The sequence below is a fragment of the Chaetodon trifascialis genome, chromosome 23, assembly GCF_039877785.1.
Source record: "Chaetodon trifascialis isolate fChaTrf1 chromosome 23, fChaTrf1.hap1, whole genome shotgun sequence".
NCBI lineage: Eukaryota > Metazoa > Chordata > Actinopteri > Chaetodontiformes > Chaetodontidae > Chaetodon > Chaetodon trifascialis.
Genome location: NC_092078.1, coordinates 2,195,249 through 2,221,132, shown reverse-complemented (window position 1 = coordinate 2,221,132; position 25,884 = coordinate 2,195,249). Strand labels below are relative to the sequence as shown.

Below are 25,884 nucleotides of genomic sequence, written 5' to 3'. Positions count from 1 at the left end.
TCAATATTCTTCAGTGTCTTGTTTCTGAGCAGCTGTGGTCGCACTTTATTTTACAGGTCCTCACTTTCCTTACAATTTCCTGAAACATGTCAAGCATGGAAACTGGGTTTTTTTTTATATATGTTGAGACAAAGTTCACATTTTTGCATCTTCAACAGACCTGACTGAAAGCAGCTTCTTTTTTATTTATAATTGGATCTCAGTTATTTAAGTACTTCCATAAAACTTCAAGGGAAAAATTAAGAAATTTGATCGATTCTGTAACATTTCACTCACTATTCCTCTACTCCATTTCTGTTCTCCTGCTGCATTTTTTTTTCCTGAAAGCCAGTTTCCGGTCCTCCTAATCTTGTGCAGCTGGATGCAGGCCACTGTGGGTGGTGTCCTGCATGTTTCCACTGTTTTTTTCCTCTCATCCACCACGTGGAGCTCCGTATCGCGGGATCTGCCCCGGATGTAACAAACGTGCATCCCAAATCAAACATATTGGTAATACACAGAATGGGTATTTTAAACGTGTTCCCCTTAAAATTCATTTTCTATGTAATTAATGTTTGTCAGGTATTACAAGCAGGTAAGGTTGTTCATTTTAATTGTAAATGCCGAGGGTCATGTGTAATTCTGACATGGTTTTATTTTGAAAAAAGTCACAGTAAGATGTTTTTGGACCAAATAAAATCCGACGTCTCTTATTTTATCTCGTCAGTTGAAATTATCTTTGTATTTGAAGTTCTGACCACTAATTGCTCCTTGTTCTGGTGATGGATGAACACGTTTATTTCGTAAAATAATAAATCGGTTATATAGTTAATTTTACCTAGACTTTTACTTTGGTAGAAAACAGGAAATGCTATGAGGCGAAGTGTCTAACTTGACACCGTAGAGGAAGAGGGGGCGTGTTCCTAGTTGTTAGCCAGCCTGCTAACTGCGAGCTAAAGTTGACGGCACTACTTTCACTTTCTGACAGTCGGGAATACACTCTCTGGGATGAACAGGGCTTCCTGGAAAACGAAACTAGAAACCGCCACTGTCGTTTTGACATTCGTTAGATCGTAAATGTAGACATTTAACTGTCTTCGGGGGTGATATTGACAACTTGTAGCCGGTGGCGTCCAAAAGATTTAACTATTAGCCGTCAAAACGGTCAAACACGCAGGTAGGGTTAGTTAACCAGCTAGCTTTAGCGGCTAGCCCCCGCTAGCATGGACGGCGGAAGCATGCAAAGTAATGAAGAGAGGGGTGCAGAGAAATTAATGGATGACTACCTGAAATCAATTGGCTTGCATCGGAAGAAGATTGCCAAAGACGGCTCGTGCTTGTTTCGGGTCGTCGCCGAGCAGGTAAAGTAACAGAAGTGAAGAAAAAGCTAGCGTCAAGTTGTAACTCGTTAGCTTACTGAGCACAGGTGACAAGCTGGGCTTGGTCTGTTTGTTGTGCTGAGGCAGGCTAGCCGGAGAAAAGTTAGCATGACTGACAAGGACGTAACATTCACGGTTAACCTTAATAAACGTTACTCTGTGACACACTAACGTTTGTAACTTTTCGACATTGACATTCTAACGTAATGAAGATAAAGTGGGATGGATTCAGACAACGAGTTTAGTTTTAGAAACTGGTTAAACAAATCGTGGAGCTCGTGTGTTTTCATATCTTTTGTCTGTTCATTAACGGTGTGATAGTGACTGTTACTGTGACCTTTGACCCCGTCCAGGTGCTGCATTGCCAAAGCCTTCACACTAAAGTTCGAGCAGAATGTGTGGACTTCCTGAAGCAGAACCGAGAGATCTACGAGGCGGTATGTTCCCTGGTGATTGACACCTCACCGTCCAATCAGAGACTCAGACCTCTTCGGGCCCTCCAATGAACGAACGAATGAAATAATCGCTGTTTATTAAGCCTGAAATGGATTTGGTCAAAACAACACAAACACACTCAGCTTTGTGGCACTTTTCCTTCATCTGGATGACATACCTGTCAGATCTGTGGCTGAATACCAGTGTATATTTTATGTCAGCTTTAGTTTCTAGTTACTTCACACTACAAAACATGTAAGGAGTTCATAAAATGTGATGTTTTGTTGTAAATTAAATGACCCAACAGTTTGTACAAGCACAGCTGAAACAGTCCATTAATCAATCAGTCAATTGACAGAAAATTGATTGGCAGCTGTTGATCATTTTTCAGGGCTGCAGCTTCTCAAAGATTTTCTGCTTTTCCTTTTAGTTATTTTAATAATTCTGGTTTCTTTTAATAATTTCGAGGTTCGGCGGCCTGCATACATGAGGCGTTTCATGCGTTCACACCGTTTAGCCAATCAGACAGCGACCATGACGTCAGCTGGCACCGTGGTTATGTTGCTGTGTTTGAAGTGAGTGAAGGTGAGGCTCAGGTGTCGCTGTCGGCTGTGATCGATCACAGATGAGGCAGAAATGTGAAAATCAGAAGCGACCTTGACGCTGAGGGTCGACAGCAGCTCCTCACTCTGCGTTTCATGACTGAGGCCGAACTGAAATGAAAGCAGAAGTTTTTATGACGGTGATGTAACCGCAGTGACTCACTGCGCTCGACAGCAGGGCTTTCCTACATCTCCCAGAATGCCTTTCAGCTGCTGGCCGAGCCGGCTGTGAACCCAGTGTTCAGGTGAATGAACTTGACTTGCAGGCAAACGTGTTTTTCAGCATGTCTGCTGTCGCTGCAGTGCATTCTGGGCTTTTCTCTGCTTCTGAATGTGTTGACGTTTCTGATTCATTTATTTTCTTTCTGTTCGTTAAACTTCCTCCTTTCACTTTGACACAGACTAACCGCTAAGTTTAGACAGTTGAAATGTTTCTGCAGTCAAACGTCTCTTAAGCTTAATGATCCAGATGTGATGTCGATTACACAACAGAAGACTAAATTACAGACAGACGTTATAAAATTCAGCAGCAGATGATTGATTTTATTACATTTTTGCAGAAACTCTGGTGGTGTTGGATGTTTTTCTTCAGAACCAGCAGTGTGTTTGCACGTGTGTGATACTCTCTGTCACTTCCTCTTCAAGCTCATTGGCTCATAAATCTTGAAAATCAGGTCACAAGTTTAAGCTTTGGACGTTGTGAACAGTCCTGCTGTCACGTCAGGTGACCCTGCGAGGCGTCACGTCAGAGTCCAGGTCTGGTTTGCTGCCGGATGTCTCCGACATGCCGACATATCGCCTGTCTCTAGGACATTAAAGACCGTCCTCTGGTCCTCTTACACCCATCTGTCCTGTGTTGCAGTTCATTGAAGGCGACTTTGAGGATTACCTGTTCAAGCTTCAGGACCCGCAGGTACGACAGTCAGCGATCGTCTGCTCTGCTCATCATTGATCCAGTGATTGATCACTGATATCTGTGCTTCTGTCTGTGTCTCAGCAATGGGTCGGAGAGGTGGAGATCAACGCGCTGGCGGTCATGTACAAGTAAGACACGAGTCTCTCTCTGGACAAAGACATCATCAAACGTTCACTTTGACTCGAGGATGAGTAGAATCTGGTGGTCAAAGGTCAAAGGTCAACACGTTTTTGGCCATAAGTCAAGAATTTATTCGCTAATTGTGACTAAATTTCACACAAACATCTCAGAGGACAAAATGATGAAGTGATGATGTTTTCTATCCAAAAGGTCAAAGGTCACGTTGTCCGTCACTCAGACAGAGCTGTGCTCTGATCCTGGATCAGTGGCTCTGGTCTTTAACTGTTGATGGTTCAGATCCTCTGAGCCGTCGGTTCGGCGTGTGTGTGAAGTGTCTCTGCAGCAGCGTCCATATTTGAAGCCTTGTAGTCGAGCAGAAGCTGATTGGTTGAGCTGATGTTGATCTTCAGGTGGTTGTGATGAAGCTCTCTGTCAGTCCTCTGTCCTCCTCTGGACAAACAGTCTCTAAGTGAGGACATGTGAGTCTGGACGGACGTGATGTAAACGCTGTGTGATGGACGTCGGTCAGGACGAGCTCGCTGTTGTTGTCTCACTGTGGATGTCCGTCTCTTGGTCTGCTGTAGGAGGGACTTTCTGATCTACCAGGAGCCTGGAAAAGAAGCCGTCAACATCACAGACAACAACTTCAAGGACAAGGTGAGACGAAGCTGGTTCTCTGTCTTTGTGGTCCCACCTTTCAGACTCCTGGTTTTACCTTTTAAACACTGCAGATGTGAGAATGAGCTTCAGAGAAAATGTTTAAGGTCTGATTGTTGGAGGCAGTAAATTGTCTTTGGATCAAGAGTTTCTCTCTTTGAGAAGTGACAGCGTTTAGTTGCCAGTTTATTAGGTACGCCTGGACGCTCTCATGCACACGTCTGCAGCTACATTAATCATGTGGTGTTGAAAAATAGACCAAAAACAGTCCAGAATCCAACAATATTCAGCTTTTCAGTGTTTCTCACGGCCTCACCACTAGATGGCACTAAATCCTGCACGCTGCACCTTTAAATCCCCACAGGAGCTCCGTCACGCCGGACTTGAACAGCTTTTGTTGTGTGTCTCAGGTGCGGTTGTGTTTTCTGAACGGGAATCACTACGACAGCGTTTACCCCATCAGCCACGTGAAGAGCGCCGCCCTCTGCCAGTGTGAGTGACTGACTTTAAACCAGGGGGCTGAGTTTCAGGCTGGACAACAAACAGCAAAACAGATTTTATTTTGCCTTTGAAATTCAATTATTGTTATCGTCACATAACCCACGAAACACAGACGCTGCACTCGGCCTTCAGAGATCTTCACCGGATACTCAGAGAAACTGCAGTATCCACCAGCAGCGTGTTTTTCTTTATTAAAGCCTTTCCACCACAGCTCCTGGGTCTGCTAAGCTGGCTACCTTTATGCTAAGCTAGCTACCTTTATGCTAAGCTAGCTATCCTTCTGTCTCTTGCAGCCATCCTGTACGAGCTGCTGTACGACGGCGTCTTCAAAGTGGACCGGAGCTTTCTGGGCTCGTGCCAGCGGGTCAGCCGAGCCTCTGACCTCCTAAGCGACGACAGCATGCCCGCCTGCGGCAGCAGCGACGAGTCCGACGTGGACGCCAGCGAGGCGCTCTGGTAAGAAACCTGCAAACTTCCTTCAAAGATTTTTAAGTGGAGCCTCGAGTTTCTTCATCATGTGTTGATCCTGAAGGTCAAGACTGACCATGGAGGCACGGACACGCGATTTAATCATCGATGATTATTATTATACTCATTGAATCAAAGTACTTTTACTGTGTTAAGTTGTTCCTTTGTGCACCTGCTTAGTTTGTGTCACTCTTAATTCATCTGATTACTTGCTCATTTAATTACATACTTTCCTTTTTACTCTGTTTTTATTGATTTTAAGTGTTTTCTTGCTTTATTTTGAAATTTCTTTTTGTTAGAAAACAGTGAAAAACCGTAAAACTAAACGTGACGTGTGTGTGTTTTCTGATGCAGGGTAGAAAATGGAACGGCTACAAGACACGGCAGGGTAACACACACACACACACACACACACACACGCACACACTAGATCAGACTTCTGTACAAACCTGCTGAGCTGCCTCTGTTGAACACAATATCACTGAATAACTTGACGTGTGTGTATGTGTGTCAGGGCCGTGGGCGTGGCCGGCTGCTGCCTGAGCGTGTGCGGCGTTCACTGAACCCGACTCTGCTCAGAAACATCGAGTACGACGTCTGGCACAAGAGCAAGAGAGGTGAAACACACTGAGTGATCGTTACTGAACCTGAAACAAACGATCGATCAATCGTCTGTTGACTCAAAATGAATCGGTCCAAAGCTTCCAGCTCCTCGGGTCGAAGGCTTTCTGACATTTCAGCTTTACAACCCGCAGCTCAGACAAAATGAGACGTTCAAAGACGTCAGAAAGAAAAGGTGTATGAAATAAAGACAGACGCATGGAGTACATGTGAAATCCTGTATAATGCAGTATAACATGATGTCGTGTGGGTTAGCAAATCTGAAATGAGGTGAAATAAGTTTTCTTTCTTTCTTTTAGCTCAACAGAAGATGGACTACTGCATCGCTGCTGGGATGCACTTCACTGCAGGAGACCGCTGTCAGGTGTGTGTGATGCGTTCAGTGTCCCGAGTTCAGCCCTGTGTCCTCGAGGGTGTTTTTGACATTGTGTGTGTGTGTGTGTGTGTGTGTGTGTGTGTGTGTGTGTGTGTGTGTGTGTGTGTGTGTGTGTGTGTGTGTGTGTGTGTGTGTGTGTGTGTGTGTGTGTGTGTGTGTGTGTGTGTGTGTGTGTGTGACCTGCAGGTTCGCCTTGAAGGAAGTGGACGAAGCTACAACGCAACCGTCAAGGAGGTCCCTCCCAACAACAGCTCAGTGACAGTTTACATAGAGGAACTGGGCAGGAAGTAAGTCTCACACACACACACACACACACACACACACACACACACACACACTCAAACCACTGGAGGTGTAAATATTCAGAAAGTACTAAAACTGCACTGTAGAAATCCTCAGTTTCATGTGTTCAGTGTGCAAACATCTCAATCTGCAAAGTAACGGACAAAAGAAGTGAAGTAAAAAGTACTTCAGTGATATTTGTAGAAGCTGAGAATGAAGTGCAGTACTTATACCTGTGTGTGTGTGTGTGTGTGTGTGTGTGTGTGTGTGTGTGTGTGTGTGTGTGTGTGTGTGTGTGTGTGTGTGTGTGTGTGTGTGTGTGTGTAGACAGGTCCCTCTGTGGAGTCTTCGTCCTCCCAGTGAGAACAGCTGGAGCACTGTGGTCAACCGAGACAAGAAGCTCAGCAACGGACATGGAGGTGGTGCACACACACACACACACACACACACGCACACGCACACACACGCACCTTTACAGCTGTTGAAGGAAAGTGACTGTTACTCGTTGTCTCCCCCTCAGAGTGGGAGGAGCGGGGGAGAGGCAGAGGCAGGGGGAAGCACGTCCCAGCGTCCTCCTCTGTGTCCCAGGCAACAGCACCAGGCTCCAGCGGGCGTGTGCAGAAGCAGCACTCCTGGCCCCCGCAGGCCACCGTAGAGGAGCAGGGAGGGCCGAAGGCCAACAGGTGTGTGTTTGTGTGGTCAGTGCGTCATCATGTATCATGACTCTTGAGCGTTTCACAGATCTCACGGTCGGTGTGTCCTTACAGGAAGTCGGCGAGCCTGGTGGAGGGCGCGTTCGGTCTGACGGAGGAGCAGCGTTTGGCCAAAGAGGAGGAGGAGAGGAACGTGGCGCTGGTGGAGATCCAGCTCAGAGACGAGCAAAGCTTCCCCGCCCTCGGGGTCAGTTCAGTGGACGTGATTTACCTTTTACCTACCTGAGACACACCTGTCCATCCTGTCTGGTTCTTACCTGAGGGTCTAAACAGCCCATCAGTCTTTACTTCAGGAAACGCACACGTGTGGTTCATGAATCGCTGAAATATGAGCCCATTCGGCCAGACGGCGGCGCTGTGACCGAGGCCACACACTTCTATTAGAAATGAACAAGATCGATCCACAAACATGGCTGCCGTTTGAGCCTGGCCTGTAGGGGGCGCCACAAGCGCCAAAGAAGTGTTAGTCAGAGCCCAGTGGACAGACTCAGTTAGCTTACAGCCACGACTCGTTCTTTGTTTGCTTGTAAAGATTTTTCTCTGTGATTCAGGATGTTTGAGTCGTTTCACTGACCGTGTTTCCCCCCCAGGCCCAGCCGGGGCTGCAGGGTGAGGGCGGGAGGAAGAGGGGAGGAGACAAAAGACGACCCGCGAGAAACAAGACGGTGAGTTTGATCGTCTCGTCGTCATTTGTCCGTGTGCTGAAAACATTCAGATGGATCGGATCAGTGGGTTTGTGCTGCGAGACGCTGAGTGTGTTCTGTCGAGGAACACACACTTCGTTTAATGGTCAACAGAGATTTTACAGATGCAGCGAGGAAAGAAACATAAAGTAGAAAGAAAACACAGAATTTAACATAATACATACACAAACAAGGACGTGTATATGTACACATACACATATATACATGTGTGTGTATGTATACACTTGTGTATACATGTATGTGCATACATGTACATATATACATGTGTGTGCGTGTATATATGTATATGTGTGTCCACATATACATATACATGTATATATGTGTGCATGTATTTATGTATTCATATGTGTGTATATGTTTGTGTGTATATGTGTGTATATATGTATATGTGTGTACGTACACACACTTATGTGTGTATATGCATGTGCATACATGTGTGTATGTCTGTGTGTGTATCTGTATATTAGTGTGTGTGTTATGTGGTATATTGGTATCTTGTGCCAGTGAAAGTGTAATAATCTGATTTGAATGATTCTGCTTTGTTGTTGTTGTTGTTGTTGTTGTTGTTGTTGTTGATGACTGTTCCTTCGCGCAGTAACAACGTTTCCTCTGTGCTTCTGTAGAAGAGTCCAGTCGAAGACGTCAGAGCTCCGTCTCCTCCTGTTGGCGACAGACCCAAATCCTCCACCCCGCCGCTCGCATGCCCTGCTGCCCCTGCTACACCCACCAACCCCACCCCTGCTGCCGCTGCTGCTCCGCCCGCAGACTCTGACTCCAGTCCCGCCTGGCTGAGCTCGCTCAAGGCTCCGACGCCCAACAGAAACATGGCCGCTACCGCTGCTACACCCTCCAGCCTGCCACCCGCCTGTGCTGCCCCTACTGCTACAACAAACACACAGTGTTACACTTTAGCTGCGGGGGCTTCATCCAGTTCTCCTGCTGCCGCCGCCTCTGCCACCGCCACCGCTGCTGCTGCCCCCACGAGCACTAAACCTCCTGCTGCGGGTGGTGCTGTGCCTCCCTCCGTCCCATCCTCTGCCTCTCTCTTCTTCCTCCCCCCTGCTCTGCCCACGGCGTCGACCCCCCACACCCTCTCCTCATCTTCCCCCTCCTCTTCCACTAAACTTCTCACCTCCTCTTCATCCTCTCTTCCTCCTAAGTCGTCTGCCTCACCTCCTCTTTCCTTTTCACTGCCACCTCCCACTTTCATTGCTCCCATCGCCCCCTCTCCCACCGCTCAGGGCTTCCTCCCCCGTTCCTCCCCGCCACTCTCTTCCCTCCCCCACTCTCCGAGTCCACCCTCCTTCTCCTCCCCAGCCCAGACCACCTCGCTCCATCATCACATCGACGAGGCTCCACCAGTTTCAGCACAAAGTCCAAGTAAGGAATCACTTTTCTCTTCAGTCTCTTTAAAATTCACTTTAAATCTCAAACCGTCGGCCAAAAGGTTTCAGGCTGAAACGCCGTCAAGTTTAAGTTTGAGGGAAGAGGCAGAAAGTGTGTCGTGCCCGCGGGCGTCCTTCCACGTCATGGGTATGATTGGTTGGCCGTCAGTGATCGTCTTGTCCAGTCTGACTCGTCTTTGTGTCTCCTGTCTTTCTTCAGAGTCTCTGACAAACACAGGAGCACCCCTGACTGCGTCTCAGACCATCACGAGCGAGGCCTCCATGTCCCAGATTCACGCTCAGGTGTCTCTGCCCCCAAACCAGAGCCAGATCTCTGTGTCCCAGACCCAAAGCCAGACCTCGCTGATCCAGGGTGAGAACCAAACCCAGCCTCCCCTGGCCCCAGCCCAAACCTCGATGCCCCACGTGGAGACTATGGCCCCGTCCTCGGTCCCTCAGCAGCAACCTCAGTCCCACACTGCAGGGGCCTCTGTGCCGCAGGTCCAACAGTCTGTCCTCCAGCCCCAGTCTCAGGTGGTCCAGTCCTCTCACACAGCTCCAGGAGCGTCCTACCCCCACTCCTCCCAGGCCTCAGTTCCCGTCTCTGCCTCCGTGCAGCCCCAACCATCCGTCACCCATCCTCACCTACAGGTCCAGCAGGCCCAGCCTCCTCACCCCTCCCAAGTCCCACACCCCTCGCCCTCTCTCTCTGCTCCCCCAACCCAATCCCAGAACCCCACCACCCAGAATCAACCAGAGGCCCCCGTCCCTCCCACCCAGCCTCAGCCTGACTCTCCAGCTCATGTGCCCTCCCAGCAGTCACATCCTCTTCACCCTCCTCATCAGCCCCCTCCTCCCCAGTCCATCCCAGGAGCCGTCCCTCTGCAGCAGCTGTCTCAGCTCTACCAGGACCCCCTGTACCCCGGGTTCCCCCGGGGGGACATGGGCGACATGGCTCCGACTCCATCCATGTCCTCCAGCAAATCAGGGGACGACCTGCCTCAGGGTGAGCTGATTGTTTTCTTATCGATACAGCTTAGTCAACAAATCGTTGTTTCGTCCATTCGTTGTTTTGTGTCGTAAATGTCAGAAAATGTACGTATGATGATATTTGACCAACATTTGGTGAAGTGCTTCATTTGTCTTCCTCTGCAGATGTCAGCATCTTGAGGTTTTTCTTCAACTTGGGTGTCAAGGTAAGACAAAGAGCCAGATGGAGACTCAGAGATGAATTAAGTCTGCTGCCCCCTTGTGGATCACTGAGGTTCTCTCCTGTTTCTCCTCTCGTCTCTGCAGGCCTACTCCATGCCCATGTTCCCCCCTTACATTTACCTCCTCCCCCTCCAGCAGGCCCACACCATGCACCCTAAGCTGCCCTCCCGCTCCCCCTCTCCTACCCCCAGCTACCCTCCCTCCAACCCCCCCACCAGGCACCAGGAGGCATACCCCCACCCTCAGTACCCTCCGACTTCAGTGTCTGTGCCTCCTCAGTATGACCACCAAGCCCCACTCACTGAACCCCCCCATGCCAGTGACCCCTCCTTCAACCAGGCTGGGTACCCTGCCGCCCAGCCTCCGCCCCACACAATGTCCTGCCCCTCGCTGCCATGGCAACAGCACCAGATGCCCCCACCCAGAAATCCCAGCTTCCCAGTTGGTTATCCCACCCCAAGTCCACAATATCCTGTTCCCCCACCCTTATCTCAGGGCTACCACCCGAGTCAAGGCTCGGGACACCCACTGTACCCCCCAAGCGTACCTCCGTACCCCGCCTCCTCGCTGGGATATCAGCCTTCATCAGCCCATGAAGAACTCCAGGTGAGCCAGGGGGCAATGGACCACCGTCAGCCCGCCAACGGGGATGCAGTTCCTGGACAAGGACCTGGCCGAGGCCCCGGACTCGCTGCCGTTAGCTTGGCTAACGCTAACAACAGCAGAACAGTGGTGCTTCCTGGTTTTGGTACGTTCACAGTCCGACATGTTCTGAAATGTTTTCATTTGAACAAAAAGGTCAACTTTCAGGCTTCCAGTCAGATCTCGATTCATGTTTGGTATTAAGTATCAACAGATGGCTCACAGGAATTCTGGGTAATGAAGTATCTGAGGGGGAGCCAAAATACAAAATGTCCCAGTGAAGTGTCTAATCTGAAGTTTTCTTTCCCCGTCAGCCCACAAGAAGGATCAGACCAGAGCGGTGCTGCTGGTGGACCCGCCACTCAACAACAACCCCATAGTACGCACCACACACACACACACACACACACACACACACACACACACACACACACACACACACACACACACGGAAATGTGACGTATTCATGAATAAAATGTCATTGTAGTAGTTTAAATAATTGAAAGGGTATATTAACACTAGTAGTCGTGGCAATTGAAGTGGTATATTTACAGTAGTACTTGTAGTAGTTAAAAGTGGTACATTTACTGTAGTAGTGGCAGTAGTATATTTACAGTGATATATTAACTGCAGTATTGGTAGTAGTGTTAGTAGTTATTGTGGTAGTACTTGTGGCAGTACTAAAGCAAGCTAAAACTTGTCTGTCTCTCAGCTGGTCTCAAACCCTGGCATCAAGGATGTCCCCGTCTCTATGACGACAATGAAGACCAGCAGCACATCTGGCTCTCCATCGCCCTATGACATCATCTCCAAGACGACCATCCCCGGTGACGGCATCCCCTCTCGCAGTTACCGCGGTCACCAGAAACTGACCAACACGTACATCTCCCGGGGGCCACCGGAGTCCAGCCAGGTGGGCTTCCTGCACGCCGGCGGCATGGCAGAGCCCCTGTCTGTCAGCTGCAGCACAGAGGACGACTGGGAGGAGCAGATGGGATTCAAACCGACAACCTTAAACCACCGAGGGCAGAGGAGGAGCCACAGAGGAGGAGGAGGAGGGAGAGGGAGGGGAGGCCATGATCCAGGCAGGGGGGCGAACAGGAGGAGACATGGAGGAGAGCCAGGGGTGGGGCTTAGCTATGTCCAGTATAACTCCTCCTACCGGGGGAGGGGTCGAGAGAGGGAATACTAGCTCTCAACCAATGAGGAGAGGAGACCATAAGGTGTTTGTTTTTCTTCTTCTTTTCTCCTTCAGGCTTGTTTGGTTTCTGCTTGTCTTTTCTTCTTCCTCCGATCTTTTGTCACCAACCTGAGATCTAATTGGTGGTTGAGATTGATCAGTTCGATCAATCGTCCGTCGTGTCTTCACCTGCAGTTGGAACGTCTGAAACTATTTATTTGATGTGTCGAAATGCTTCACCTCGCCGCGGAAACATGAACACTTGGATTTTCTTCATCGCGCTCATACTGGCTAGCTCGTTCTCGCAGCGTGTTAGCAAGTGCAAGTTTAGAGGCCGTTTTACGTTTGTCAGCTGTTAGCTGCACACAGACGGAGCTGCGTGGAGGTCGCGCCACGTTAACGCTCTGCGCTCTGTCTTTAAAGGAACAGTCAGACATTTTTGCTTTTTGATAAGATTGTTTCCACTCTCACATCCATATGCTGTTGCTGGTTAGCTTAGCTTAGCACAAAGCAAAAACAATGTGCTTTACAGTGGGTTAAGTGCTAGCCGTCTCCTTATCTGTGCTAAGCTAAGATAAACTAACCATCTTCTAGCCATAGCTACATATTTACCGTACAAATGAGAGCGGTTCAGTCTCCTCGTCTGAAGTCAAACTTCGGACTCGAGCATGCAGCGTAGCTATTAGCGCCTCCATGAAGCTTCAGACATTTAAACTTACTCACGCCAAACAGCAACAAGCGTCAACCAAGTTCAGCCAGCACTTCCTGTCAGCGTCTGTTAGCACTGAGAGTTTAAACCAAAAGAAATCTGATGAAATGTCACTAAAGATAATCTGAGAGCGGCTTTACGAGCTCAATCGCTGCTATGAGAGAAACTCGACCGTTTGGACGAGTCCGACGGCGAGCAGCTTGACCGTTTGGACTCCATCTTTTGATTTATTTTTAATCGTCCGCCGCTCGCCTCGTGTCCCTACCTTTCCTGTACTGGTCTCGTTTTTCTTCTTCGCTGGCATTTCCTTTGGTCGCGTTCGACCGCCTCACACATTCAGTGCCTTGCGTTTGCTGCCTTTCGCCGTCTGTTGTCTTCAGATTTTGAATCTGCTGTATAGATCAAAGGCTGCTGCTGTTGGATTTTTCTATGCGGTTGAATAATAAAACTTTGGTTCAGATGCTGCGTTCAGAGCCTTCTCTTGGTTTAATCAGACATCTTGTCTTCATTTCATCCACTCAGAAATTCTGCTGGACTTAAAAACATTTTGTTTTTTAATCAGCTCATTTGAGATTAAATTCACCCAACCATTTAAAAATACTATATTTTGTTAAATTATGTAAAAAATGTAAAAGTCCTGCATTCAGAATGTTAAAGTACTCGTCAGGTGAGAATCACATGACTGCATGGATTATTAATGTGTTCATCACTTTAATGTTGAAGCAATTTGATGATTTCTCAATCTGCAAAGTAAATAGTAACAAAAGTTATTGTGTAAATGTAGTAAAAGTATTTCAAAGTGGTACTTGAGTGCAGTACTTAGTTTCCACTGCTGATGTAGAAAGGAAAAAATGATCGAATCCTGTTTGGACGAGTGAAAGAAATAATTGTGAAAATCTCTGAATTATAGCAACTCGTTCTTCCTCCAGCGCCACCATCAGGTCAACTGTCCAAAACTTTATGACCACAACCAAAAGCATTCCCATCAGCCTCAGCTGCACTGTGTTGAGTGCCAGTTAGCAAATGTTAGCATGCTAACACGCTAAACTCGTTCAGTCTTTACTTTTCATGCCACTTTCTTTTGTTTTAGAGGGAAAATTTCAGGTTTTTACAGCTTCAGTTACTCGACAGATTACATTGACAACTGTTTCAATAATCGTTTATTTTTCATGCAGAAACATTTGACAGCCGTTGGTTTGCAGATTCAGGTTAATACGATGAACAGATGACAGATGCTAAAATTAGCTCGACCATTAGCAGCTGCATCATGAAAGACTGTGGCCTGCCTGCCGTCTTCAGCGTTTACCTGCTGCTCCAGAAGCTGCTCTCACCGTCAGCCACATAATGAACGAGGAGACAAACTGTTCTTGGATCAGGTAGCTTCAGTTTATTGTCATTTCTTGTAAATGCATGAGTGTTAAAATACGCTAGGTAATGTTCCATAATGTCGCTGGCTCGTGAATACAGCCCAGTATGTTCAGGCTGACTGACACAGAATGCAATGCACTTTATATTTTAAACGTTTCACAACATTGCTGGCTGCTGAACGCAGCCTTGAACACAAAGGCTGATGGGTTTTCTTTTTCTGCCGTATGATTTTATCTGCTGTTTGGTGAGCGCGGCCTGGTTGTATTTGTGGTAAATGTCGAGGCTGCGCTCTGACCGTGACGCTCCCAGCTGTTCAACGCAGACCCCTCCCTCCACCCGGAGCGTCGCAGGATGTCACAGGTGGTCGAACAGGAAGTCGTCTTAGTCATCCAGGAAGAAATAGTTTCCGCTCTTCTTCTGCTCAGTGTCCTGCGAGAAACAGGGTAAAGTTCAGCATCGCTTTAAATGAAATTTTATTGGTAAACTCACAGCAACAGTCACAGTGATGACTGAAGCCTTGATGGGATGTAAACACTGCAGCTCACTCAGCTACGACGTGTCGCAGAGTCATCACTGCTGGAAACAAAACACGTATGTTACACTTTCTACACGCAGTACATCAACTTTTTTATTGCTGTAACTCCTACAAACCACCAGCAGAGGTCAGTGTCTGCAGGTTCACTGAAGCAGGCAGCCATCCATTTCTTCATTGAGCTTTGAAAGCCGTTTAAAAATACATTTAAATGTGTGATCTGTAGTCCTATGGACAAAAATCACCGGTTTCAACCTTTAATCTGGCAATTAAGTCTTTACTGAAGAGTTGAAACAATATGTCGATTATTAGATTGATTAAAAAAAACATGATTAATAATCAATAACTGAAGTAACTTCAAGCAAAAATCCTGAAAAGCTCAGCTGTTCTTGCGTCTCAAAGGTGAATATTTGCTGTTTTTTGCTGCTGATGGGATGAACTTCAGTATTTCTAATATTTGGACTTGCTGATTAATTGCTGATGAAAATCTTAATTTGCAGCTTTAACTGTCGTCACGTTGGGCTGATGATCTTTTAGCTCACTGAGTGCAGCTGTGACTGTAAACCTCGTTAAAATACAAGCTCGTTAACGCCGCCGCGCTCGTACCTTGATGGAGTTGAGCTTGTTGATCCGCGGCCTGAAGTTGTTCGGGTCTCTCCTGAATGTGATCTCCAGCAGCGACAGGAACCGGTTCATCCCGGCCAGAAGACTCTGAGGACTGAGAGGACATTCGTCATCGTCACGGCGAGCGCTCGGCTAACGGCTAACTGACTGTAACGCAGCGTTGCGGGTCTTACGTGTTAGCCGCGGTGCTCTTGGAGGGGACTCCATCGAACACGATGACTCTGTCGGCCAGGTAGGTCGCCATGATGAAGTCGTGCTCCACCACAAATGCCGTCTTCTTGGCGTGGAGGATGTACCTGTGCGCAAAAACACCGGCGTCGGTGAGTAGGATGGAGGAAGTGAAGGAAGTGGTGGAAAGAAGAAGAGAAGGTGTTCGTACCTCTTGATGACTCTGGCGGCCATCAATCTCTGCTCTGAGTCCAGGTACGCCGAAGGCTCGTCGATCAGATAAACGTCAGCCGGCTTCCCCAAACACAGCGTGAGAGCCACTCTCTGCAGCTCACCTCCAGACAGGTTCTGCACCTGAGGAGGAGGAGGAGGAGGAGGCGTCAGGGTGGATCTCAGAGGATGAACCTCACTGACTTTCCCTGCAGCGCCACCATGAGGTCAAAGCTCAGAATGAAAAGCTGACCAATGGAGCGCCTTGGTGGCTGAACGGTTACTGTACATGACACTTAAACGCAACACTGCAGGTTCAGTTACCCATAATCCCCTGACCTCTTTCCCGTCTGACTGTTGTTACTTGATGTAAAATGTTGCCTTGATCTTTTCTGTAGTGACGGCTGCTGTTTGTTACATTGTAGCAAACACACAGTTCACATGTTTACATTGTTTATGATTTATGGTTGATAAATACTGCAGTACATGTACTTTGTTAGCAGGAGCTTTACTCATTCTCTGAAATATTTGTGTGTGTGTGTGTGTGTGTGCGTGCGTGCATGTGCGTGCATGTGCGCCTTACGTCCTGGTCTATGATGCTCTCGATCTGCATGGGCTTCATGACGTCGGTGATGAACTGCGGGTGGGTGTAGGCGTCTCTGATCTTCTCGTGCAGCAGCGCTCTGACGCTGCCCTGCAGACACAAACACACTCGAGCGTCACTTTGAGAACAACCGGCGCCTGCAGTGAAAACACACTTCCTGTTTACAGAGCGGGTGAAACCGCGTCTGTTTGATGGATCGTTTCAATTCGCTGACATCGTACACACCTTGAACTTGGGGCTGATGGTCTGAGGCTTGTAGCTGACGTTCAGGATGGGAACCTCACCTGAAACACAGAGCAGGTGAGTGAGTGTGTGTGTGTGTGTGTGTGTGTGTGTGTGTGTGTGCGTGTGTGTGTGAGTGTGCGTGTGTGTGTCTCACCTCCCCCGTCAGATTTGAGGCCTCCAGCCAACATCCTGATGAAGGTGGTCTTCCCTGTGCCTGCAGACACACAAAGAAGTGGTTCTGACGTCTGGACGTGCTTTCATGGCTCTCAGAGGGCGAACCTGACAGACCGTCATGATGCTCAAACTGTGCATGTAGCGCCACCAGCAGGTCAAAGCTTTATGTGTCCGCCACTTTCACACTTCAAACTGACGACGTTCCATCAGCCTCAGCTGGACTTAGTTTAGTCCTCCTGACCAGAGTTAGCATGCTAACATGCTAAACTATGATGGTGAAATCAGGAGCCTTCTGCTGTGCTTCAGTCCATACCATGAAAAATGAATAAAAGCTGAAATTCAACACTCAGAATCAACATTTAGCAGCTGATCAGCTCAATAAATCCTGATTTCTGACAGACTGAACACGATTCACTGCACAGCTTACCGTTCTCGCCCAGCATCACCATGATCTCAGAGTCGGTGAACTCTCCTGCTTTGATCTCCAGCGTGAACTCGCCCATCGTCTTCTTCATCTCCGGATACTGAAAACAGGAAACAGAAAAGTCTTCGACCCAAAAGAAAAACGAGACAGAGCTGGAATGTGGGAATGAGGAGGACAGAGACACACCTGGTAGTGCCTGAGTCTCTTCACCTCCTCCTCATTGGCCGTCTCAGCCACCTTGAAGACCAACGAGGCCTCCCGAAACCTGAGATTCTCCGTGGGGACGTAGCCGTCCAGGAAGATGTTGATGCCTGGAGTCAAGAAGTTCCACAGAGAATCGAAGTGAAACGATGTTTTTACTGAACGATGATCATCAACAGTCTCACTGACTAAGCTCACATCCGACACAGGATCTGATTTTTTATTCGAGTTTTCTCTCGTAGTTTCATCTGAACTGGCTCAGTAAGACCTTTCGTCCATCTCGGTCTGAAACAGCCTGTACGACAGACGCCGCTCGCGCTGCGCTCTGCTAACATGTTCTGTGTTTGTGTTTTTACCCTCTCGGACGCTGAAGGGCATGGTGACGACCCCGTAGGCGCTGGGGACGCCGTACAGGCAGCAGATGAAGTCGGACAGGTAGTCCAACACGCTCAGGTCGTGCTCCACCACGATGATGTACCTGAAACACACGACGACGCCACACTGAGCAAAGACTGACAGCTGCAAGTCTGAGGGTCGGCGACGCCTGCTGGCCTGTTAGCGTACTGCAGCCGAATCACAACCACCTGCGTCTGATGTCATCAGTCTGAGCGCTGCGTGGGATCAATGACGCGCTGCTTCAGATGCAGACGCTGCAGTGGATCAATGAAAGACTGAAGAGCAGTAATAAATCACCTGATCTGACCTGAGAACAGCTCAGAGTCAGTATATTTCATGGTTTCCTCTTCAGCTTCACTGATCTTTGGAAACATCTGCTGACTGAGAATCTGACAGAAACACCTGTTGGAACGCTGCACAGGTGAACAGGTGAACAGGTGAACAGGTGGGTCGTTGCTGCTCTCACCTGTCCGGGGTGATGAGCGAGCGGATGGTGATGGCGGCCTTCAGCCTCTGTTTCACATCCAGGTAACTGGACGGCTCGTCGAACATGAAACTGCGGCGGAGAAAACAGAAGCGGTCAGTGGTTTGAGGTCAAAGGTCAAACGCTGACGTGCGCTCGGCGGCGGCTCGCTTGCTCACATGTCGGCTCTCTGGATGCAGACGACGGCACAGGCGAACCTCTGCAGCTCTCCTCCGGACAGGTCCTCCACATTTCTCTCCCGCAGGTGACTCAGATCTGCCCAGCAACAACACAGACGGATAATAAAACAGCCAATCACATCACACCTTCATGTAACGTGTCACATTAATGCAGATTTATGTTAAATCTCTGCTTCTTATTTCCACACATGCACCACACCATCGGGCTGTGTGTGTGTGTGTGTGTGTGTGTGTGTGTGTGTGTGTGTGTGTGTGTGTGTGTGTGTGTGTGTGTGTGCATACCGAGCTGCTGACAGACGAGGTTCTGCGTCTCTGTGTCGTCTTTCCTGCTCAGGATGGCGCCTACTGACCCCTGGAGGCAGACACGGAGAATTAGAAGCGGCGCTACGTTTGGGCTTCGAACGCGGCCGCGACGCGTCGAACTCGTTTACCTTGACGGTCTTTGGGATCTGGTCGACGTACTGCGGCTTGACGATGGCCCGCAGGTCGTCCTCCAGGATTTTGGTGAAGTAGTTCTGCAGCTCAGAACCTCTGAAGTAGGTCAAGATCTCCTGCCAGTCTGGAGGATTCTGGGAGAAAACATGCAGTCACATGTTATCAACAGGCAGTGCGGTCATGTGACGTTCAGGAAGTGAAAACCGCTCGTCCCAAGCAGAGGCGCTGATGTTTAACAGGTCTTCCTGACTGGGGAAAGCGGCGTTGAGGCGGCCATCTTGTTCTTTAACAACAAAAGACTCAAAGTTTCGTTTAAAGTGGTTCCAGAAGAGAACGATCCTCGACATCAACGCTACGTGTGGACGAACAGGAAGCGTCTGAAGCCGCTTCGCTCTGCTCGCCGTGGCCGCTCAGGCACCGACCGACGGCGTGGAAACAGGATGGAGACGCACCGTCACGTGAGCGCCTGACCTGAAAGCCGTGAGCCGTCTGCCCAACAGCGCAGACTCTCACCGAATACTCATCCAGATTTAAAGCAGAGAAGAGGTGAAAGTTCAGCTGCTTCAGAGCGACTGTGCTAACGTTCATGTTTCAAACCTCACGGCGAGCCGAGGAGTTCGTTTCTGTGCGGTTTGATGGACCATCGTTTGAAGGAAGCGCGAAGAGGACCAAAGTTTCAGTTGATGGTCAGAAGACAAAGCGGCTGCTGTGAGCGGCCACGCCCACATTTTATCTCCTCAGCGCAGCGCCGCTTTGACCGCCAATCACATCAGCTGTGCAGAAACATGGCCGCCTGGCTGGCTCGTGTGTGTGTGTGGGGGGGCACTCACATCGTACTTGCCCAGGTTGGGTTTCTGTTTTCCAGCCAGGATCTTCAGAGCCGTGGACTTGCCGATGCCATTGGTCCCCACCAGCCCGAGCACCTCGCCGGGCCGAGGGATGGGCAGCCTGCGGGGTCAGAGCACAACACTGTCAGTCAGCTGACGTCAGCAGCTGCTCACGCTAACTCTGACTGCGTGTGGGTCAATTCTACCCCCGAGGCAACAAACAAACAAACATGTCGACGTTTCATTTCTGGCTGCACATGAACATTAAGCTGAAAATCAAAGATCAAATTCAAGCGTATTTCAAACCCAGAAAACAGATAAAAACAAACATTTTCCAAACATTCAGGACTTTGTATGAACTCTGTAAAGTAAAGTACCACGTTGTAGAAATACTGCAATACAAGTAAAAGTCATTCCTTCTAGAAAAGTACTTCAGTTTTATCAGTTAAATGCAGTAATACTGAAGCATCAACGTCAGAGCAGCACGTCGCTGTCGGAGCTCGGGGTCGGGCCCCTTCAAAAGGTCACTGGATAAATCTGAGGGGTCGTCAGATGATTGATGACGAATGAAGAAAGTTCTGGTTTGAGCGGCGTACCGGTGCAGTTTGAAGGAATTGGCGCAGTATCTGTGTGTAGTTTCCTTCTCCAGGTTGCTGGGCAGGTTGACGATCGACAACGCTCCAAACGGACATTTCTGTAACGACAGAGGAGAGTCAGGACAAAAACATGGCTGATGATCCAGTGAGAGGACAGTGAAATACACACAGGTGACTGATGTTTTAAGAAAACAGTCAGAAATCTGACTTCAGGTCAGTTACCTTGATGCAGATACCGCAGCCTATACACAGAGACTCAGAGATCCAGGCGATCTTACTCTGTGGAGTCACCTCGATACACAGCTTACCTGCAAACACACACACACACACACACACACACACACACACACACACACACACACACACACACACACACACACACACACACACACACACACGTTTAAAGACAACTTTAGGTGTAAAAGGTTTGTGTTTTGGTGCTGAAGCCGAGTCCACTGAATACGTGACGATCACTCACCCATTCGGACCACCGGGCAGCTCTTCTTGCACTCCTGACGGCATTTCTTAGGTTTACATTTGTCATGGTTGACGATGGCGATCCTGGTGTTTTTATCCGCCATGACGGAGGGCTGGAATGACGGACGCTAGCACCTGAGGAGCTGAAGGAGAAGCGAGAGGACAGGAGTTACCTGGACGGTTAGTCCAGAGGGACGCTGATGAGGAGAAGCAGAAATCTGCAGGTGGAAAGAAGCTGAAAGGTTTGAGATGGAAGCTTAACACATTTTCAACACACACACACACACACACACACACAATCAATCAATCAATCTCACAACATGTGTGCACGGGTAATGGGTACCGAAGCCATCAGACAGTCTACATGTAGGGACAGTGTCCAGGCTCGAACCTGTGTCCACCAGCACTCTGCTCACTCTGCTGAAGCAACACATTCATTTCTGAACAAAAACCACAGCCTTTGCTTTCAACAATAGGCCGCCGCAGGTCGACCACCACGGGCCTGAACCAGCCTCCATCTGCTCCTGACTGCAACCAAACGTAATGCTTTCTGGCTTCAATGCAGATTCTGGTTTCAAGGATTTTCATGTCAGGCGTCAGGAGGACGAACGGACGTGAATGAAGCTGCTGCAGAGCAGAGCAGTTAGCGCTTAGCAGTCCTCTGTAGGGAGAGCGAGTACCACCAGACTCCATTTAAAAACCTGCCATTTTACTGCTGCCTCACCGCGAACGTACCTGCCTGGTACTACATCATCTACGGCCTTTAAGTATCCACTTGCATCAGCCTTTTCAAAACGGCGTAAATTTAACACTCAAATTAAATGAGATTGTACACACGGATTGTCCGTTACTGTTTTAACGACATCCCATCGCAGACACGCAACGTGACGGGCGGTGGCGAGCAGCACCAAAGTTAGATTTGGCCTCAAATAACCTTCTCATATGTGAGTCATTGATACGCCGAACTCATCAACCAATCGTAACGATTGACAAAACACTGGAAATTGTGAGCTTGTATATGTACAATTTCGTCACTGAGCAAAAAAACCTATAATTCGCAAATTATTGAACCGCATTTGGACTATCATCCTTTCCGTACAAGAGAAAACGTTATCTTTTGGGCCACTACGCCAGTAACAGCAATTGCGTTAAAAACTACACATTTAAACTATCAACCATCTGAACTTGCGTGTTCCTGCTGGTTAATCAACGGTCGAGTGGCTGCATGTTTAATGTGGATTGTACTGTTAAAACAAGCATTTGATGCTACGAAGTTAGCTAACTGTTAGCTTCACATATACGACGTTAGCAGCGGAGGCCCCACACTTTGACAGCTGCTCGGTGGGTAACTGCGCTCGTTTTTAATGCAATACAACAATAAAAATGGACAAAATCCAGTGTGATAAGTTAAAAACTCACCCCCTTCGGCTCCCGGCCCCCGACTTGGAAGAAAATAGACGGAAAACAACGTTTAGAAACAAATAATTGTGGGTGAAACTTCTTTTTTCTAGCAACGTGTTCTTCTCCTGGAAGCCGGCTGGAAAGATGGCGGGAGAGACGCACACAGTATGCGACGTGTTGGTGACGTCAGTACGAAGCGACCCGGACGTACAAAAGTGGGAGATTCGAAGTGGCTGTAGCAAAACAAAGCGGATTTAAACTTCATTTGTGTCAAACAGCCTCATCTGATGCACTGAGACAACGCAGTAACCCTGCTTGTGAGTTCTACGTTTATTTCCATCGTAAACTAAGTTTTGCAGGATTTGAGATTTGAGAAAGTGGAGACATATTAGCTGCTAACAGCTAGCTGGAGCTCCGCACCAAACTCCTTTAAAACGCTTGTTTAATGTTTGCTTGTCTAAAATAATTCGTAGCTTATTATTGAAACATTATGGTCCACTTTTAAATTCAGTTCAAGTGATAATTATGTGTGATATTCTCTGTGTGTCCCTCCTTCAAAATACAGAGTAAAGCCACGATTATATTAACCACAAATTTGGTACTAAATGAGCTATTAGCAATTTAAAACGTTACTAGATGTGCCGCTTATATGCCGAATTTCCTCTGAGGATCTATTAATTCTCATAAACTTTCAAGATGTTTCCTGCCATCAATTAACACCTTGAAATATCAAAGCAAATGTCAGAATGATAGAAAGTTAAAGGGAGTTTGGTGTCACATTGCTAACTTCCGAGAAAGTCCCGTCCAATGTTTGATAAACCAGTGTTTTTGTGTTTCTCTGTAGTTAAAGGATGGCCACCCCAAGCAAGACACCACCCGGCGCTGACCCAAAGCAGTTAGAGCGGACCGGGACGGTCCGGGAGATCGGCTCCCAGGCAGTGTGGTCCCTCTCCTCCTGCAAACCCGGTGAGCCCTGAACCTCACGTACTACTGCTGTGTGTGCACAGAGCGATCAATGTCGACGATGTCACTGAATTTCATTCCTCCGCCCGTGTCCAGGTTTTGGAGTGGATCAGCTGAGGGATGACAACCTGGAGACTTACTGGCAGTCGGATGGATCCCAGCCTCACTTAGTCAACATACAGTTCAGGTAACATGCGTCAGCACTCTGGAATATTCTGGAAATGTTCTGTATTTTCTCAGGAAATCCAGTGAGGATGCCTGTTTTCTGGCCTGTCAGTCACCTGCAGCTGGCGTCACTGATGTTTGATTTGCGTTGTTCAGGAGGAGAACGACGGTGAAGATGCTGTGTATCTATGCTGATTATAAGTCAGATGAGAGCTACACGCCCAGCAAGATCTCAGTCAGAGTCGGCAACAACTTCCACAACTTGCAGGAGATCAGGGTAACGACTCTCCGCGATCCCGTCGGCTTAAAGCTCAGACTGTCACAGCTGCCTCGTCTGTGTTACAGAGTTTCATCACCGCTCAAATGCTCTTTCTTCTCACCATCCTCCTCCTCCTCCTCCTCCTCTTCCTCTCTGCAGCAGTTGGAGATGGTGGAGCCCAGTGGTTGGATTCACATCTCTCTGATGAATCAGGTAAGAGACTCATGTCTTTATTTCACTTTAAAAATAGTCCTCAGAGCCTTTTGAAAGTCTGAGATCTTGTGTTTGGTGACATGATTTTTGTGGTTTTTCATCTCAGTTTTGAGCCTCAGTATTTTTTCTGGTGCTGACCAACATGTGTGTAGCTCAGAGTAAAGAGCTGTGAAGAGCAGAAAGCTGACTGACACTCGCTCAGATTCGTAACCTCGTTTGCTCAGTTTTTAATCAGACGGTTCCTGATTGTTTGTGTTTGTCAGGTTCAGGTTCTGAAAGCAGCATCATCTTTTAAATCATATCAACACCAGAACAAAACCTGCAGCCATGTTTGTCCAGGACGCTGAGTGTAATCGTTGTGTTTTGGGGCAGGCAGTTAGTGTGTGTGTGTGTGTGTGTGTGTGTGTGTGTGTGTGTGTGTGTGTGTGTGTGTGTGTGTGTGTGTGTGTGTGTGTGTGTGTGTGTGTGTGTGTGTGTGTGTGCGCGCGTGTGTGTGTGTGTGTGTGTGTGCGCGCGTGTGTGTGCGCGCGTGTGTGTGTGCGCGTGTGTGTGTGCGCGTGTGTTTCAGCGGACGAACGAGCCAATCAGCACCTTCATGATCCAGATCGCGGTGCTGGCCAACCACCAGAACGGCAGAGACACACACATGCGGCAGATCAAAGTCTACACGCCGGTGGAGGAGAGCTCCATCGGGAAGTTCCCACGATGCACCACGGTCGACTTCATGATGTACCGCACCATCAGGTGATGTGGACTGAGCCTCGGTGTGGTTCGCCGCGTGTGACTGACTGATGTCTGGACTCTGACAGAGCTGATCGGTGTTGCGCTGCCTGTCGTTCACATCCTGTTAAAAGTGGTTTTCTCAATAAATTCAGTGCTTCTGTTTAAATGAAGCTGCCAACGTTGAACAGAGTCACATCGAAAGATGCCGACTGTGAGCCTTTGACCCCAAACAGTGAGAGTTTGTATGTTGTGATGTTTGAAACTGGTTTTTAAAGGTTTGTCCCACACAGGCTGGATCTGCTGCTCACGGCCTGTAAACACTCAGCGATTTGCTGTGAATTTGGTTCATTTTAGCAGGATCGGAGCCAGACGGAGTCCAAGAAGCCAAAACAGACTTTTCTGTCAGTTTCAGTCAGGACTGTGCCTGCAGAGCGTCTCCTGCTGTGGATTTGTGACTGAATGTCGAATTAAACGTGTTTCAAAGCAACACGGCTGCTGGAGTGTGACTGTGTTTTGTTGAATGAGTGTGTGCTGCCAAACGCCGTTCACACTGACAGCATTTCAGCTTCTGCAGAGGCGTCTGCAGCGGAGCTCATGGAGGCTTTTCTGGGTGGAAATTAGAAGGAGGCACATTGTTGGAAACCAGAGTTTAAAGTTTATTTTCTGTAATAAACACATAAATTAAGGAGTATTTTGTGTCATCAGACAAACAGAAATCATCAATTCATCTTTATTGATATCTGTAAAGAAAACATCGATCTCTGCAAGCAAGGACAGCCCTAAATACTCAATATGTCCAGCAGATGGCGCTCATATTTACACGTAAAGTTGTAAAAAATTTGAAGTAGAAAACTGTAGAAAAAAAAGTTTTTTGTTTTTGTTTTTTGTTTTTGGATCATATTTTGTGCCTGACACCCACTGCAACTGCTGTTATTAGTCATATTTTTTATCATAACATTCATAGTATTGTTATCATGTACATATACTATCTGATACTATTATATACATACACTAGATACATAAATACTAAGTCAGATATTTTAGCATCAGTCCTGATCATATTGGCCAAATATTCATTCATTCTCAGAATTTTAACTCTTTAAATGCAGTTTTTGACATTTATTGTTTTTCTTAGAGCTGTCATTATTATTGCCACTGGTTATATTTGGGTTAAAATAAATATTAGTTTAAATGGTTGTGTGGTCCTCTGTGTCTCCTGCCTTTGAGCCGGGGGGTGGCAGTATGAAGTGTGCTTCTTGCTGTGAGGACATCGTCTCTGTGTCCATCTTCATTCACTGAGGTGTCCTCCAACTGCTTTTTCTCCATTTTCACTCTTTCTTTTTACTCCTCTCCA

General features: G+C 48.0%; 3 protein-coding genes across 3 annotated transcripts; 2 read left to right on the top strand and 1 right to left on the bottom strand.

Moving 5' to 3' along the window:
* Nucleotides 1–976: 976 nt before the first annotated feature.
* otud4 (OTU deubiquitinase 4) lies at nucleotides 977–13,342 on the top strand. The gene is made up of 21 exons (XM_070992886.1): nucleotides 977–1,340; nucleotides 1,712–1,795; nucleotides 3,258–3,308; nucleotides 3,393–3,439; nucleotides 4,016–4,088; nucleotides 4,499–4,580; nucleotides 4,883–5,045; nucleotides 5,412–5,445; nucleotides 5,572–5,674; nucleotides 5,978–6,042; nucleotides 6,241–6,341; nucleotides 6,664–6,755; nucleotides 6,857–7,019; nucleotides 7,104–7,236; nucleotides 7,640–7,714; nucleotides 8,377–9,133; nucleotides 9,359–10,144; nucleotides 10,294–10,334; nucleotides 10,435–11,098; nucleotides 11,307–11,371; nucleotides 11,706–13,342. Exons 1-21 carry the CDS (start codon nucleotides 1,203–1,205, stop codon nucleotides 12,183–12,185), a joined length of 4,197 nt encoding a protein of 1,398 aa, XP_070848987.1. The 5' UTR covers nucleotides 977–1,202; the 3' UTR covers nucleotides 12,186–13,342.
* Nucleotides 13,343–14,254: 912 nt separating this feature from the next.
* On the bottom strand, nucleotides 14,255–22,353 carry abce1 (ATP-binding cassette, sub-family E (OABP), member 1). The gene is made up of 19 exons (XM_070992865.1): nucleotides 22,226–22,353; nucleotides 20,808–20,949; nucleotides 20,552–20,637; nucleotides 20,330–20,427; nucleotides 19,737–19,854; nucleotides 18,903–19,040; nucleotides 18,754–18,823; nucleotides 18,451–18,547; nucleotides 18,275–18,364; nucleotides 17,769–17,890; nucleotides 17,398–17,522; nucleotides 17,215–17,311; nucleotides 16,768–16,827; nucleotides 16,614–16,672; nucleotides 16,368–16,478; nucleotides 15,786–15,928; nucleotides 15,580–15,702; nucleotides 15,389–15,500; nucleotides 14,255–14,679 (listed from the first exon to the last, which is right to left on the bottom strand). The coding sequence occupies exons 2-19, from the start codon at nucleotides 20,908–20,910 to the stop codon at nucleotides 14,632–14,634; spliced, it is 1,800 nt and encodes a 599-aa protein (XP_070848966.1). The 5' UTR covers nucleotides 20,911–20,949; nucleotides 22,226–22,353; the 3' UTR covers nucleotides 14,255–14,631.
* A 39-nt stretch (nucleotides 22,354–22,392) lies between these two features.
* anapc10 (anaphase promoting complex subunit 10) lies at nucleotides 22,393–25,726 on the top strand. Its single transcript, XM_070992885.1, has 6 exons — nucleotides 22,393–22,524; nucleotides 23,052–23,173; nucleotides 23,267–23,357; nucleotides 23,492–23,612; nucleotides 23,754–23,807; nucleotides 24,376–25,726. The coding sequence occupies exons 2-6, from the start codon at nucleotides 23,059–23,061 to the stop codon at nucleotides 24,553–24,555; spliced, it is 561 nt and encodes a 186-aa protein (XP_070848986.1). The 5' UTR covers nucleotides 22,393–22,524; nucleotides 23,052–23,058; the 3' UTR covers nucleotides 24,556–25,726.
* The last annotated feature ends 158 nt before the right edge of the window (nucleotides 25,727–25,884 follow it).